Source organism: Phoxinus phoxinus, assembly GCF_949152265.1.
Source record: "Phoxinus phoxinus genome assembly, chromosome: 6".
Classification (NCBI taxonomy): domain Eukaryota; kingdom Metazoa; phylum Chordata; class Actinopteri; order Cypriniformes; family Leuciscidae; genus Phoxinus; species Phoxinus phoxinus.
The window spans coordinates 32,555,834-32,571,217 of record NC_136881.1 but is presented as its reverse complement, the minus strand read 5'-3'; the positions used below and the strand labels follow the sequence as shown (position 1 = coordinate 32,571,217).

Here is a 15,384-nt window from a genome sequence, read left to right as displayed (position 1 = left end):
AAAAATATTTCTAAATTTTGCTATATTTTGGATTGAATAAATGCAGCCTCGGTGAGCAGAAGAGACGTCTTTTAAAAACATTACTGTCCACAAACTGTCCAAGATTCAATAAATAAACCTGTAAAAGATATGAGGTTAACGCCGACATGACATTTCCATGTCATTCCATGACATTCAACGCTGGAGTCAATATCTCAAACCTAAAAACATTAATTGTGTGACTAGGATGTTCATGGATTCTTATGTAATGATTTTTTGTCAGATTCTGTGAACTCATGACATTGAGCAACTGAACCACTGCAGTCACATTTTTCGCTTCACTTGACTTGCTCAAGTCTTAGACAAATCGGAATACTTGCCAAAAGATAAAATGTGACATTGACAGATCAAGTTTAACTGAAAACTGGTCTGATTGGTTTGTCTGTCTATAGATACCAAATTGAAACATAAGGTAATATAGTTTAGCTGACTGCAATTTATTAGGAAACAGGATGGAAATATTTTCTTGTAGCCTACTGTTACTAATGTTGTTTGACAAATACATTGAATAAATATATACTGTAGATATGTGCACTTTTAAAATGCCAAAATGTTCATTTGAATTAATTTTCATTTTATTTGTGTGTGTGTGTGTGTGTGTGTGTACCTGCTTAACCACATTTTGGAGTATGAGGAGGATTTCCTCATTTGTAAATACTAAATGGACTGCATTTTATATAGCGCTTTCACAGACCCAATGGCCACCAAAGCGCTTTACAATATTGCCTCACATTCACCCATTCACTCACTCATTCATACACCGACGGCGGTGTCAGCCATGCAAGGCGATTGAGCTCGTCGGGAGCAGCTGGGGTTAGGTGTCTTGCTCAAGGACACCTCGACACTTGGTCAGGTGGAACCGGGGATTGAACCACCAACCTTCCGGTTTGTAGACAATCTACATGAACCACTGAGCCACTGCCGCCCCTGTATAAAAATAAAGTATAAATATAAAAATAAAGTTTAAAAAAAGTTGTTTATTGTAACAATGTTTACAACTGTGTTCATAAATGTATATACATCCTATAAAAACAACAGAAGAGTATGGAATGTCCCTATTTAAGTGTGTGTGTGTGTGTGTGCGTGCGTGCGCGTGAGTGTGTGTGCTTTTCATTTGGTCTGACTACGCCTGTTAAAACAACAGCTTGATGTTTCTTTATCATATTTATCTAACATGTTCAGCTACCATTGTAATATTCACGTGTCAGACATACCAATGAGCATGCAGTGTGAGCATGAACAGCATCAGCATAGCCAATGAGAATGATCCTCTTTGCTGACACATTGTCACTAATCAAACTTGTTACACTGAAGGCCATGCACTCTTTCCAGTCAAGAAGTGAACAACAAAACAAAACAAAAAGACAAAACTGAACAGGTTTAAGGAACTCTTGAGTAATGAGCCTTGAAAGGCTGATCAGAATACTTTTTAGATTAGTTTATATATAGCCTATTAGGGTGACAATAAACACCTTCTTCATATCATGCACAATAAGGAAGTATACAGTACTTTACATACAGTGGCCCATTAATGTGTGATCACACTTGACATTTGTTAGGAAGAATGTTGAGTACAAGCACACAAAGGTTGGTTAAGCTTGAAATGATAAATCAAATGATATACTTTTAAAAATGACTATTTGGTTGTCAAATGTTACACTGGATAAACGTAAAAATGTTACACTGGATAAACGTAAAAACAAAATGGCTATATCTAGTGCGCTCAAATCGATTAATCGTGATTAATCGCATCTCACCAAAAAGTTTGTGTGTATACAGTATATAAACCTTTTATGTTAGATGTGCTTAATCGATTTTACAGAATTATCTATTTCATTTAAGCCTGAAAAAAGGACCAACATCATTTGTTTGCTGATGCCACTTGGTTTGATATTTTTTATTGAATGCAATTAAATTTTTATATGTACAGTAAGCTTTTTAGGTCACTGTATTCCCAATATATTGAAGTAGTGAATACATTTAAAGTTAATCATATTAAACATCTAGGGTAATTAAAAAGTAGAGATTTAGTAAGGATGTAATACTTATGTGCATTCAAATTCAGACAGACGAAGATCCAAGCAGATGTATTTTGTATAAACATCCTTTGTGAGTATTGTAACACGTTGCCCTGAAGCTCTTTGACGTGAACCACATTATTTACAGAATGGGAATTTTGTAGTGACGCAGGACTTTAAAAATATTTTTTCTATTTGCAGTGCTCAAATAACTTTACTGGCAAATAGTGCAAGAGGAAGCTGAGAATACATGACTGTTAAACTAGACTTAACCTTAGTCACCAAGATAGCTCCTAACAACTGTACATTTACAATTTGAAGACCTCAAACAGAATTCAGCTGCTTAATAAAGAGACTAAAGAGAAACAATTTTAATGTAAGAATACTCCAATACATTTTTTTTGTAAAAAGTCTGTAGCTCAAAAGATTTGGCTGGACTTTCTGAGAGATTAATAAAATACCTGCATGACAGACAGACGAAGATTCAAGCAGATGTATTTTGTATAAACATCCTTTGTGAGTTTTGTAACACGCTGCCCTGAAGCTCGATTTTGAAAAATCGTGACACTTTTCACCATTCTGTCACAAAATGAAAGCTTTAGCATAAGTTCTGCCAGGAAGACTCAATCGTTACGTCACTTATTACCTTCTCATCTATCCAATCTTATACTTGTGGTATAAAAGATTGGTACTTACACACGTCTGAGTTCACAGATGTTGACGCTTCCATTCACCTCCATCCTCCCCACCACCACCAAGATGGGTCTTTCCCTCCATCCACCCCACCACCACTAGGATGGTCCCTTCCCACACCTTACAGGGGGTCGGCTGTGCCCCTGCCTTCATCTTCAGGCAGGATATGCAGAGTCCGGGCCCTCGGATTGCAAGCTACGGATGGGGCCTACGCCAAAGAACTTGATTGCTTGCTGGGCTGTTAATAAATGTTTAATTGTCACAGTATTTATTCTCATGAGTCTTTCTGGTAGAACTTAAAGCTGTTTTGAAAAAAGGAGGCATATTTAGTAGAAAATAAACCCCTGTAAAAATCAAAAGCCGGAGTATGCAACTAATAATTTATGAAGTTGAGAGATTTTCATCATTAATAGGTCTTTTTATTTGTATTTCCTCAATTCGGTTGCTGTTCGAAGCCTTTTTTTTTTCTTTTTTTTCATTAGTCTCTCTCTTCTAGTAGGCACTTCCTTATACCTGTAGTCAAAAACATTTTGAACGTGATTCTAAGGCAAGTTAGAATACTGTAAAGTTTAGGAATTTTCTTTTATTTGGTTTGGCAAGATATCTAAGTCATGAATGGCGTTTATTGGTAAATTTTTACAAAACCATTTTAAGTGAATTTCACGTATGTACACACCATAATATGAACACCTTCTATTAGTGTTCCTTAAACTGTTATTTTTTTTCTGCTGTGTGAAAACAGGCAGCAACACCATCTAGTGTTTCTAGAAGGTGCTACTTCCCTGGCCCAAGCCAAGATTAGGTGAGATCATATTTTTGCACAAAACATTTCTTGTTATTACCCTCAACAAAAACTATAGCAATCACCCTATTAATCTGATTGGTCAAATTCATACAAATACCAGATCTCTCAATACAAAAGATGAGTAGCATGAGCAATATTATCTCTCGTTTTGCTGTTTGAAAGTTTTGCCTCGCTTCACATTTGTCAACTTCATAGTCAAATTTGCAGCTTCATCAAAGAAAATGTCACTAATACACATAAATACATTATGACTTTTGTATGTTTTGGTCCTAAGAGCATCTTTGTCTGTATGAGTTGCAAATAATTTTGCAGTAAAAGATTTCTAATTTAAAGAGGATCTATATGCTTTTTTACATTGTAATGTTGCAATTTGAGCACAAAAAAAGCACAAAGTCACTCCAAAAGGAGTTGTTCTATATATCAGTGCGCACTGTTTCTGAACCTCCTCAAATGCCTCGATTGTAGTCTTGAGTTTTCTTCCGGGAACGTACATCTCACAATATCCCTCATTTAAAGAATTCTCACCCAAGACATATACAAAAAAAGTGTGTGAGGCCTGTTTGAGTTGGGTTACAGTTGTTGACATGCAACTGACTAATCAAACACACTGATCCAGCCGACCAATCAGAGCATATTGCACTTTTTGGCATAGAGACAGGAACTAAACAGAGCGTTACTGACAAACTGCAACAATGAAAAAAAAAAATGAAAAAAAAAGAATATTTTTTTATAATTCAAGCATGAAAACCTATTTTAGCAATATCAAGACTTTGTAAAAAGGCATATGTCCTCTTTAAAATTACCTCCCTTGCATGGAGTCCAGTGTCTTCGTCTAGCATATTTCCTATATTCCTATAGAAGATCAAAACAATAACTTTTCTAGAATAAAAATAAACATACTATATATATATATAATCATATACAGTGTATATGCACATGATTATACATAGATTATTTTCTTCAGACAACCCTATGATGTGTTTTCAGTTAGCACTTTGCAAAATAATAGAGTAAGTTGAGTGTTCTTGAAACACACTTTAAATTCAATACATTATCAAGCTGAACCAAAACATTTTTTTTTTTATAAAATTGTTTCAGTTTGTGGCTAATCTAAAATTCTAGAGTGAATGTTATTGAATATCAACTCATACCAAACAGCAGAGAAAATCTGAACTAAAATCTGATTTATTTTATCATTGGCCAGATGCATTGGTATTGCTTTTCTCTTTAAATAGCTTTTTAATTCAATTCTGTTGTAACAATAGCCCATGACCTTTACAATTCTCTAAGTTAAACAATTCAACTAAAGTTAAATGTGTGATTCCATTAGCAGACGTGATAAGTAGACTCTAGAACCGAGGCTCTATTTTTGCATTAGTGCAGAAACAAATCAGTTGAAACTGATCCTACAGGATAGGGGTGAGATGGTTTGTTCACATTCTGAGGCACATTCACATGTGCATTCATTGCGGTTTATTCTTATCATTTACACAAAGCAAACTGGTTTAGTCACATCTTCTTCGTGTCATTATTTTGTGGGTTTTTCTTCACCAACACACCGCACTCCGTCAAGTAACATTGGTGTCCCGTGGTGGCGCTCTGTGAAAGACAATAGGTGGTTTATTATTTTTAGTGGAGGGACATTTTTCCATTTACAAATTAATTCTCACAATGTTTCTTAATAATAAAATTGAGCCATTTGGGCTTTTTTAAATAAAATATCTAATTCAGAATCCATTCTTCAAAATATTACCCAAAACAGTAATATTACCAATTCTGGAATTGTTTACCAAGCAGACTAGAAAGTTTAGAGATTGAGCTTACATTTGTGGCAGATGATGTGAATAATATTTTGGGAAACACTTTATAATAAGGTTACATTTATTAGCATAAGCTAACTGTAATAGTTTAAATAAAATAACAATGAATAATACTTTTATTACAGTTTTTTCCAACTGCTTACAAAATCTTTTCATGTCACTCGATTTTTGAAACCTCTCACTCAAAATGCAAAACTACACACCAAATCTCCAAAACCATGAGCTATTTCTCAGCCTTTGACTCAGTTTTCAATTGCATAAAACACTTTTTCTACACACAATTCTCTACCTAAAACACAAAAATCTAACAGGAAGTGACTTTTTCTAAACACAACCAATCAAAATGCTACACTTATTCTCCATTCATTCTGACATGTGTTTATGGCATTTTGAATGCAGTGATACATTTTGAAGGAGATGTGAGGCATTTTGCATTTTGTGTGTGCAGTTTTGGGAATTGTGTGTAGAGTTTTAAAAAAAGGTGACAGTTTTGAAAATGTGTGTTAGCAGTTGGAAAAAACTGTAAAATACATTTATTAATCTTATTTATTTATATATTGCTCATTGTTAGGTCATGTTAATTAAACTGCTTTTTCGAATATTACCTTTTATGTAGTGTACTTTAGCTGTTTGTGAATGTAAAAGGTCTACAGAGTTTCAAAGATCACAAACATGGCCTGAAAGGATTCATCAGTAATTCCAGTCTTGCTTCCTGAAACCTATAAAGGTTTGTGACAAATTTGCATAATGCCTGCCAATGGCCTTCATTGGCTGCGCTGAGGAAGCTTCCAGAGCTGAAATTTAGATATGGTAATGGATGTTTCGTTTCCGACATGCACTGTAAGCAGTAGACCAATCACAACAGACTGGGCCATCTGACCAATCAGAGCAGAGTAGACTCTTGGAAAGGAGGGGTTTAGAGAGACCATATTCTTGATCGAACCATTTCAGACACTGTGAGAATAGGGTGATGCTGCAATGTATATTATCAGAAAATAATTAACCTTGAATGCATGTAAACCAATTGTAGGAACTTTAAAATAGCATAATAGGGAAACTTTAATGCATTAACTAATGGTTACAAATGAAACCTTATTGTAAAGTGTTACCAGCATTATTGTCATTATTGTTACCAATGATTTCATTTCTTTTTATTCTTCTTTTTTTCTTACAATTTCTCCTGTCCCAGCTTAATATTCAGAGGCCGCTACAGGTCCAAAAACGACACTCTTGGCTTCACCTCATGAACGCTCTGTTATGAACGACTAGAGATCTGTCAGCAGTTGGTGTGTGTAGAGAGTGTATCTCACCCATTACTCTGGCCTGTAATCTAACTCGAATGCTGCTGTCCCTTCTGCTCCTGTTGACCAGGGTGAGTTCCTCCTGCACCACTCCCTCCTGCTGAGCGCTGTACTCACAAACCACCCGCACTCCCCCTTAAAAGAGCAGAGAAAGACAGAAGCCAATGGGTGGGATGGATACAGATAGAGAGGGATACAAAGACGTCACAAAATAACAGGGACAATAAAAAAGATAAAGGTGAAAGTAAAAGTACCAGTGACCAGCATAAGATTGAGGATCGAAATCATCATAGAGAAATAATCATCTAACTGAGTGCAGAGTGCTTGCATCTTCTTTTAGAATGTGAAATGTATTCTCGGATACGGCAAACCTTCCAAGATTTCCCTTGAGATTCAACTGTGGGAAAAATGAAACCACTATAAACGCACTAAGTGTGTTTCAGCTAATGGAGAGTATGATGACGGATTGAAATAGGAGTGTGGCTATTGATCGGAACATGACGTCTAGCGTTTGGCTTGATGTTTTATTACCTCAGGGATACAAACAATCATTTATCCTCATTAACTGCGCATCATATAGTGCTGCTTACACTACTGGTCAAAAGTTTGGAATCGTATTTGGTCCCCTCTGTGGAACATTCTTGAGAATGAATGTTGAATGTCTTTATTTTTTGACTCTTGTTTTTATTTTTTATTTTTTGCTATTACCGTTCACCCGATCCTTTAACTACCAGTTGATGAATGATTGTATGTGCTGCCATGAGACACCTGTACCACGGTTTTGATATTGTAAAACTGTAAAAACAATTCTTTAATAAAAATACAAATAAAAGTTTGGAATAATTAAAGTCTGCGTGAACCGGAAGTTGCAAACGACTTTTCTCAAGTGTTGTGATGCATTTCCGAGTGAAACGGAATATTGAAGAGAGGGCAGGGTTTTACTTTAGCGCTCCTCCTCTCCATCTCTCGCCCATAGCAGAGTAACGGTTTGAGGAGAGTGGTTAAGCGTTTAAGCAACCCAAGCCGTCAAACCTACGTCATCAGAAAAAGAACCATTCCAGACCGGAAATAACTTTTTAGACTTTGATTAAAGATAACCACGGCAAACAATTTTTTTTCTGTGTATTAACTTGCACGGATTAATTGTTCACCACAAGACTAGTAATATCCGCTAACTTAAGCCGCGTTTCCACCGAAATTACCCGGAACAATTTGTCCCAGGAACTTTTTTCCCAGGAACTTTTTTTGCCCCAGACCGGTTGCTTTCTGCGTTTACACCGCGGTCTAAAGTACCGGGAAGATTATAAACTGCGCGCGACTGCTCCTCCCAGTCTGCGACGGACAGTAATCAGTTTTGAGCGCCACATTTATAATAAGTATAGACAGAGCCCGTCTACCCTCATTAGACATTCTCTGGTATGGAGGAGATTCAAACTGTGCTGTAGTTGTGTTTGTGATGTATTGCGGACATTGAATGTGAGATGGCTGGGACGAACGCGCAGAAAATTTCCTGTTACACAAATACGCTTAATAAAGCCTGAACCTCGTCGTCGTTCCAGCTGTGTTTTTTTTTTTTTTTTATTAAATTCCATATTTGCAGACAGACAAATCTTAATGCATGAAGCCACGAACCGCAATAGATTTTTAAAAATGCCGGTTAAAATAGAATGCTGTGTGGAGTCCTCCAGTCAAAATGCGGCGTAAACACAACCAATCAGCATGTTCAGCGCACAAGTCCCACCCCGATTTGATTTCATGCCGTCATATATATAGTACTGTGCAAAAGGCTCAGGAACATTAGCATTTTCACCAAAAATAATAATAATAAGTTTTAAGCCATTTATATAAGCATATAAGCTTACCTTTCCAGACATTTCTTTTGCCATTAATTGTAATAATCCAGTGAGATTTTTGAATGCACAAGGAGTCTGAAAGTACATGAAGAAACGGAAAAAACAGAGACAGACTAAATCCAGAAGAACTGTAGCAACGTCTCCAAGATGCTTGAAGAAAACGACCTGCAAAGCTACAGTTCTGTGAAAAGTTTTCGCCACTGTGTAAAAATGCTGTAAACTGATGCTTTCAAAAATAATGTCATAAATATATTTGAATTATCAATTAACTTCTATTAACGAAATCAAATCAATATTTGGTGCGACCCTTTGCGTTTAAACAGCTTCTTTTTCCAGGTATACTTTCGCATGGTTTTTAAGGTAGCTTTGCAGGCAGGTTTCTTCAAGTCTTGGAGACGTTGCAGTTCTTCTGGACTTAGTCTGTCTCAGTTTCTTCTGTATCTTCATGTAATCCCAGATAGACTCGATGATGGTGAGATCATACCGGCTGTTGTCAGGCTCATACAGCAAACACTACAGCAAAATGTATAAATACTGGTAACTGGCTTAAAACCATTAGTTAGTTTCTTGTGTGTGACAATACAAAAGTGCCTAAGACTTTTGCACAGTACTGTATATTTAGACACCTACATGTATGGCACAAAGAAGGCATTGGGACTAAGAAAACATTATAGGATGTAAAGGATGTCATTTTTGTAATAAGTGCTGAACGATCATTACCGTAAAAGACTCTAAGCTCTTATAGTGTGAATCGCTCATTGCTTCGACACACTGCTCATTTTAATCTGTAGAAATGGTAAAATGGCGCAATTATGGTCCACCGTTTGAATATCGCTGCATGCCATAAATAAATAAGAATTTAATTTTGATTTCATTGTGAATGGTTAAGAATCTGGACTGTTTTAGCAAAGGTTGCTTGTTCAATCCCAAGCAAGACTGAGGCAGTTTCAAAATCACAAGTATTGTTCATTAATATTGTGCCCGTGAGCAAGGCACTTAACCCTGGTTGCTCCTGTGAGACTCTGTAATAAGGATACTGTGTAAGTATCTTCAGTCGAAAAGCCTCTGTTTAACTGCTCAACGCCTCTTAATGGGGTTAATGTGAATATATGAACACACAAGAGTGGCAAACAACCTTTGATAAGTGATATAGAGTACAGTAAAAGCTGGTTTAAAACCACCACAAAAACACATACCCTCAGGGCGTGGAGTGATGCGTGTTGCACGTAGCCGTGGTTTTGCCGTAGCGCGAAGCGCGGGGGAAAGGGTGACGTCTTTGCCCAGTGTCGGGACTTGGGGCAAAGAAAATATGATTTCATATTTGTGATGGCTCCTTAAAAATCCCACCTGAATAAAGAGTTAAGCAGTCAGCGATTTCAGCATGCAACACAACATATACTGGCAATGCTATTTTTTTAGATTATAAAATGTTATTGAAATATATATTATATGAAATATATATATATATATATATATATATATATACAGCTATTTTTTTCTTTGCTTGTTTATTTTTATAAGGTTTTTATAACTCAAAACTGAAATGCTTTATTTCACCTTAACGAGATATGCACCATCAGGCTCTAGCAGAGCAACAATGAGTTTATCTTGAAGCTTTTCATCACAGCTATTGTTAGTGGAAGCGTCTTCGTCATCATCATGGAAATGTACTCCACTTTTGGAAGTGGAGCCTGGTCAAGAGAAAGCAAGGGTTGAGTTAAGATCACAGAGATGGATACTGGACCAGAAGATACATGCTGGGATGATTAATACAGGCTGCCCCCGGTATGGGGGAGCTGTTAGAACAAACACACTCTGAACGTGTTAGAGACGATGAGAAAGTAGAATCTATAAATATATTAAGCACATTTAGGTGAAGTCCTAATGTCCATTTACGTCCATCATTTACACGCATGCACGCGCGCATGCACACACACACACACACACACACACACACACACACACACACACACACACACACACACACACAGAAAAGACACTGACTTTTCCTTCCTGTTGCCATGTCGACATAAGGCCAGGGAAATCCTGGGATGATTATTGGCATCAATGTGATTTCATCTCCAAATAACAGACATTGACTCACAGAGAACGAACCCTGCAGAGGAACAGAAGACGCATGTGAATCTATGATCAGTTTGTCCTACAGTATAATGCCCTATAACTGTGTGTGTGTGTGTGTGTGTGTGTGTGTGTGTGTGTGTGTGTGTGTGTGTGTGTGTGTGTGTGTGTGTGTGTGTGTGTGTGTGTGTGTGTGTGTGTGTGTGTGTGTGTGTGTGTGTGTGTGTGTGTGTGTGTGTGTGTGTGTGTGTGTGTGTGTATACCATGGTCTGTCTAAATACTCGATTCTGATTGGCCGGAAGGTGAGCAAGAAATCTGTTTAATGCACATATGACAGTCAAGCCAGTTGAATCACCGTTCTATATTAATGTGCTGCTGTCATTAGTTGTATTTCCATTTCCCTTCAAATTGCGCAAATTGAAACTGAAATACGTCCAATGAAAACACATCAATTTTGCATTTATAGGTCACCTAGGTCACCGTGCGTCGATCATTCTTTAAAGATGACAGGGTATGTTTGGGCAGAAGACGAAACAGAGTTCTTTATTAAAGTCATAAAACCCCAGTGAAAAAAAGTATACTTTATTGTATTTGAAATATATTCCCTTTTTCAACAGTAGCTACATTGCAAATATACTTACATAAATGGTACTATCTTTAAATATATTCAAAGTATAGCATCATGCTTTTACCTATTTTCACAATACAAATTTAAACACACTTTAAAATAATTGTGTTTTAGAATATTTTCTAAAATTATATTTTCTAAAAGCATACTTGAAGTGAAAAATCTGTTCATTTTTTAAAAAGTATTTATTTGCACTTTATTAAAAGTATATTTTAGGTATATTTTAACTGTGTGCTGGAAATTATAATTGTAACAATGCATTGAAAATATACTTTCAACATACATTATAGTATACAATAGTATTTTGCAAGTATAGCTAAATTTTATATGTCTAATAATGTACATTTGTTATTGAAGACAAAGTATGCAATTTGTAGTATTTGGATTAAGCCAAAGGTATTTTTACTTTTTACTCGCGCCGACATGTGCTTCGGGAGACCTGAGTTTGAGTCCCGGCTTGTGGACCTTTCCTGATCCTGTCCTTCCTCTCTCTCTTCTACAGCCATGGATTATCCCTTGCATAAATGTGTGTGTATACAGCATATTTGTGTGTGTATACATACATACATATATATATATATATATATATATATATATATATATATATATATATATATATATATATATATACAATCCTCAGTAGATTATATTATTTACAAATGGTAGTCATTACTGATTCGAAATTACATTATACAACTTTTTGTTAGTAACTTAATCCATTACATTACACAGTATTCACTGTTCTCATCATTTATGTTCTCCCTTCTTGTGTTTGGTTTCTATTTCTCCTTGTTTTTCGTGTTAGTTTCTATAGTTACCGTCATTAGTTACACCTGTCTTTAATTATCACTGATTTCTTTGTGTATTTAAGCTTGTGCTTTTTAGTTGTGTTTTGTTGGTGTTGTTGTATTTGTGTTAGGCCTATAGGTTGGATGTTCATGGATGATCCTGGTTTCTCGTGTGGACTATTTTCATCGCTTTCTGGTTTGGATTATCTGTGTTTTATCCTTTTGTTATTAAAGTCGTGCATGTATTTGGATTCTCTCTCCGCTCTGCGTCTCTGCAACTCATTACACTGACTATTTTTGGATTACTTTTGACCTAGCTTTTTTATTGTGTTTTAATTATATTCCATTTTTTATCAACAGCATGAAGCATTAAATATTACATTATATATTTGTGAGTTTAATGAAAAGCTATTAATTAAATCATAAGATATTTAAAAATAAAATCAATCAAAATAAAACCCTTACTAAAAAGATTTAAAAATGTGTTTTATTTGTTACGAAATCAGAGAACTATTAACTTTATTTGACTTATTATTATCGACTTGAATTGAATTGATTTTAAAGATAAAAAGCAGTAGTAGGGAGAATCATTTACTGACATTGTGAGAATGAGAATAACATGTAATCAATAAAAAAGTAACAAAAAAGTAACTGTGCCTGTGGTCTGATTACTAGCATTTTAAAACTTAATATAATTTAATTACAAATACTTACATTTTGAAATCAGATTATGTGATCCAGATTACATGTAATCAGTTACTACCCAGTCTGTACCCAATCAATTCATATTGATTTTATATTATTTATATATTTTATTGCATGTTTGGCACGATTTTGGTATATAGGAAACAAAGAGGTTATATAATATAATAATAATAATTGGCAGGCCTGATAACAGGCCTCATGAAAGATTACTCGGATGATTCTCCTTATTAACCTCAGTTTACTGAGAACTAATGATGATGTAAAGCATTGCAGTTGTGGGGGACCTCCATCCTGTGGTTTTCAACTCAGTGGGACTTTGCTGCAAAGTCAATGAAATGCAAATCAAGACAGCTCGTGGGATGCACAATTAATAATTTAGAAGTTGGGAAAATAACCAACATGCATTTTAAAATGTAATAACATTTAACATAATTTATGTCGCATCTTATGGAGGGAGAATTGTAAAAATACAGGCTATTTCCAGATGCTGCTTCATTTGCCCCCCAAGTCAGTTTTGACATCAATCGGCATGGGTGCATGTTTTTTCTTTACTTCTGATGTTTCATACGAAAGCTGTTTTCTTTTAATGATTAATTATGAAAATATCATATTCTTATCCATAGACATTATTGGATACATTCCCATCAATCTGCAGCATGAAAAAGGTAGGCTATATAAAAAAGTAGCCTATATAAAGTAAAAAATAAAATAAAAAGGTATATAGAGTAAGCATTATTATTAATACACACTATTATTGTTATTTGAGTAACAATTGCATGACATAGCTGGTCACATGATCTCAGCACGGCAACGCCCATGATTAAAATAAAATATATTGCACAAAACTGCTGTTCGTAAGTGTAAAACTTTTAATAGTGTGTGCTCCCTAACTAAATGTTTTGGCAAATTTATAGAATCAATTGCCATTTTGAAAGCTGTCGTAATCACATCATTGCACATTGTAATCTTTGTTTATGTGCCATAAATAATGTACTTGGGTGTAGAACTCTGTGTACAAACCTGCAGAGAGGTAAAGCTGCCCCTGATTGTTTGCCTGTAGATCATGCACGCAGATGGGATTCAAAACCCATCCTGATTATAGTGACCCAACAGCAATTTATCATGAAAATCTTTGGCTTAATCGGGGATATTACACCAGTTTAGTCAAGGTTATTTCGGAGAATGACTCTCACATTCAAACTAAAAGAGGCTTATGATACCGCTCTCATCCCGACTGACTTATTCCCAGCCATTCTTCCAAACCACCCCTGCAAAATCACGTCAAATATGACGGGAAGAAAAAAAGCTGCTTATGCAACAATAATCGCTCTGAAATCGGTGAGATGGGCGATGCAAATTATAGAGATGTCGATTTTTAATATGGGGCGTCCCCGACGAACCTGGCTTTAGAGGATAAACAAAACCTTCGAAGGCAGCGCCCGACGACAAGGCATCTCTCGTTCATAATTTATTAAAGTGCAGCATGTTATGTTCTGTGTAAAAATGGGAAAACACTGAGCGTCGCGTGCCAGTGTCCCGTATGGCACCACAGACAGTAAAAACAACTCGACATTAAAATAATAACTGGTTTAGCGAAAATTAGTGTTTTGTCTATTAATCACATCTTATGTTATAGACTTGAACAGAATTATAAATAAACCTGGGGAAACGTATTCTCAAGATTACAAGGCAGTTTATTACAGAAGTATTCAATAACAGACCGACTTTATTAGGTCCCACTTTAAAAAAAACACTGAAATTCTGCAATGGGGCTTTAAACTTGCACATATACTATACACATAGTTGAATGTCAAAATAACACTGACCGGAAATACACTGGAAATCAAACTTACCTATCTTGAATGTACAGTAGGAGCAGGTTTGTGGCGTTGCCTGACGCGCTGTGCCATCGGTCCCCTCGAACAAGTGCAGCAGGTCTGACGCTGCGCGCGCTCACAAGAAAGGAGCTGCAGCCATTGGTTAGCCTACGGATGGTTACTCAATGTCTATCTCTCGTTTTTTCTTCCTCTCTCATTTCGAAAATTGCTGTCAAGAATAGCGGAGCAACCTTAGATTGAAGTCCAAGCCTAAAGCCCCTGACTATCAGTGTCCTGACACCCAGCACTCCAAATGCACAATTTTACAATTAAAAAAAAAAGTGTTTGGATACCTGACAATAATAGAATGAGACACAATCAATGGTCACCCATAATCAAATAAATGAAATAAAAAAATATGCTGTTGCTGCAAGTTCACCCAAAATTGTCGTAAGACTTTCGTTCATCTTCGGAACACAAGATCTTAAAATTTTAGTTCACCCAAAAATGAAATTTATGTCAGTAATTACTCACCCTCATGTTGTTCCAACCCTGTAAGACTTTCGTTCATCTTCGGAACATAAATTAAGATATGTTTTATTAAATCTGAGAGCTGTCTCACTACTCCATACATAGGCTTCTATTTTAATTGAAACTTGCCGGCCCAGAAAGTTAAAGACAATGTTTAAAATAGTCCAAGTTACTACAGTGGCTCAACCATAAGTTTATCAAGCGACGAGAATACTTTTTGTGCGCAAAAACAAAAATAACGACTTTATTCAACCATTCATTTTCTTCTGTGGGCCTCTGAGTGAGTTCACGTAACAGCGCAGCGCTT

The 15,384-nt window shown here is 35.9% G+C and overlaps 1 protein-coding gene across 1 annotated transcript; it reads right to left on the bottom strand.

Annotated features, from left to right (window-relative positions):
* Positions 1 to 3,181: 3,181 nt before the first annotated feature.
* On the bottom strand, positions 3,182 to 14,698 carry adisspa (adipose secreted signaling protein a). Its single transcript, XM_079616102.1, has 6 exons — positions 14,583 to 14,698; positions 10,534 to 10,645; positions 10,087 to 10,220; positions 9,726 to 9,876; positions 6,686 to 6,811; positions 3,182 to 5,154 (listed from the first exon to the last, which is right to left on the bottom strand). The coding sequence occupies exons 2-6, from the start codon at positions 10,592 to 10,594 to the stop codon at positions 5,084 to 5,086; spliced, it is 543 nt and encodes a 180-aa protein (XP_079472228.1). The 5' UTR covers positions 10,595 to 10,645; positions 14,583 to 14,698; the 3' UTR covers positions 3,182 to 5,083.
* Positions 14,699 to 15,384: the final 686 nt, after the last annotated feature.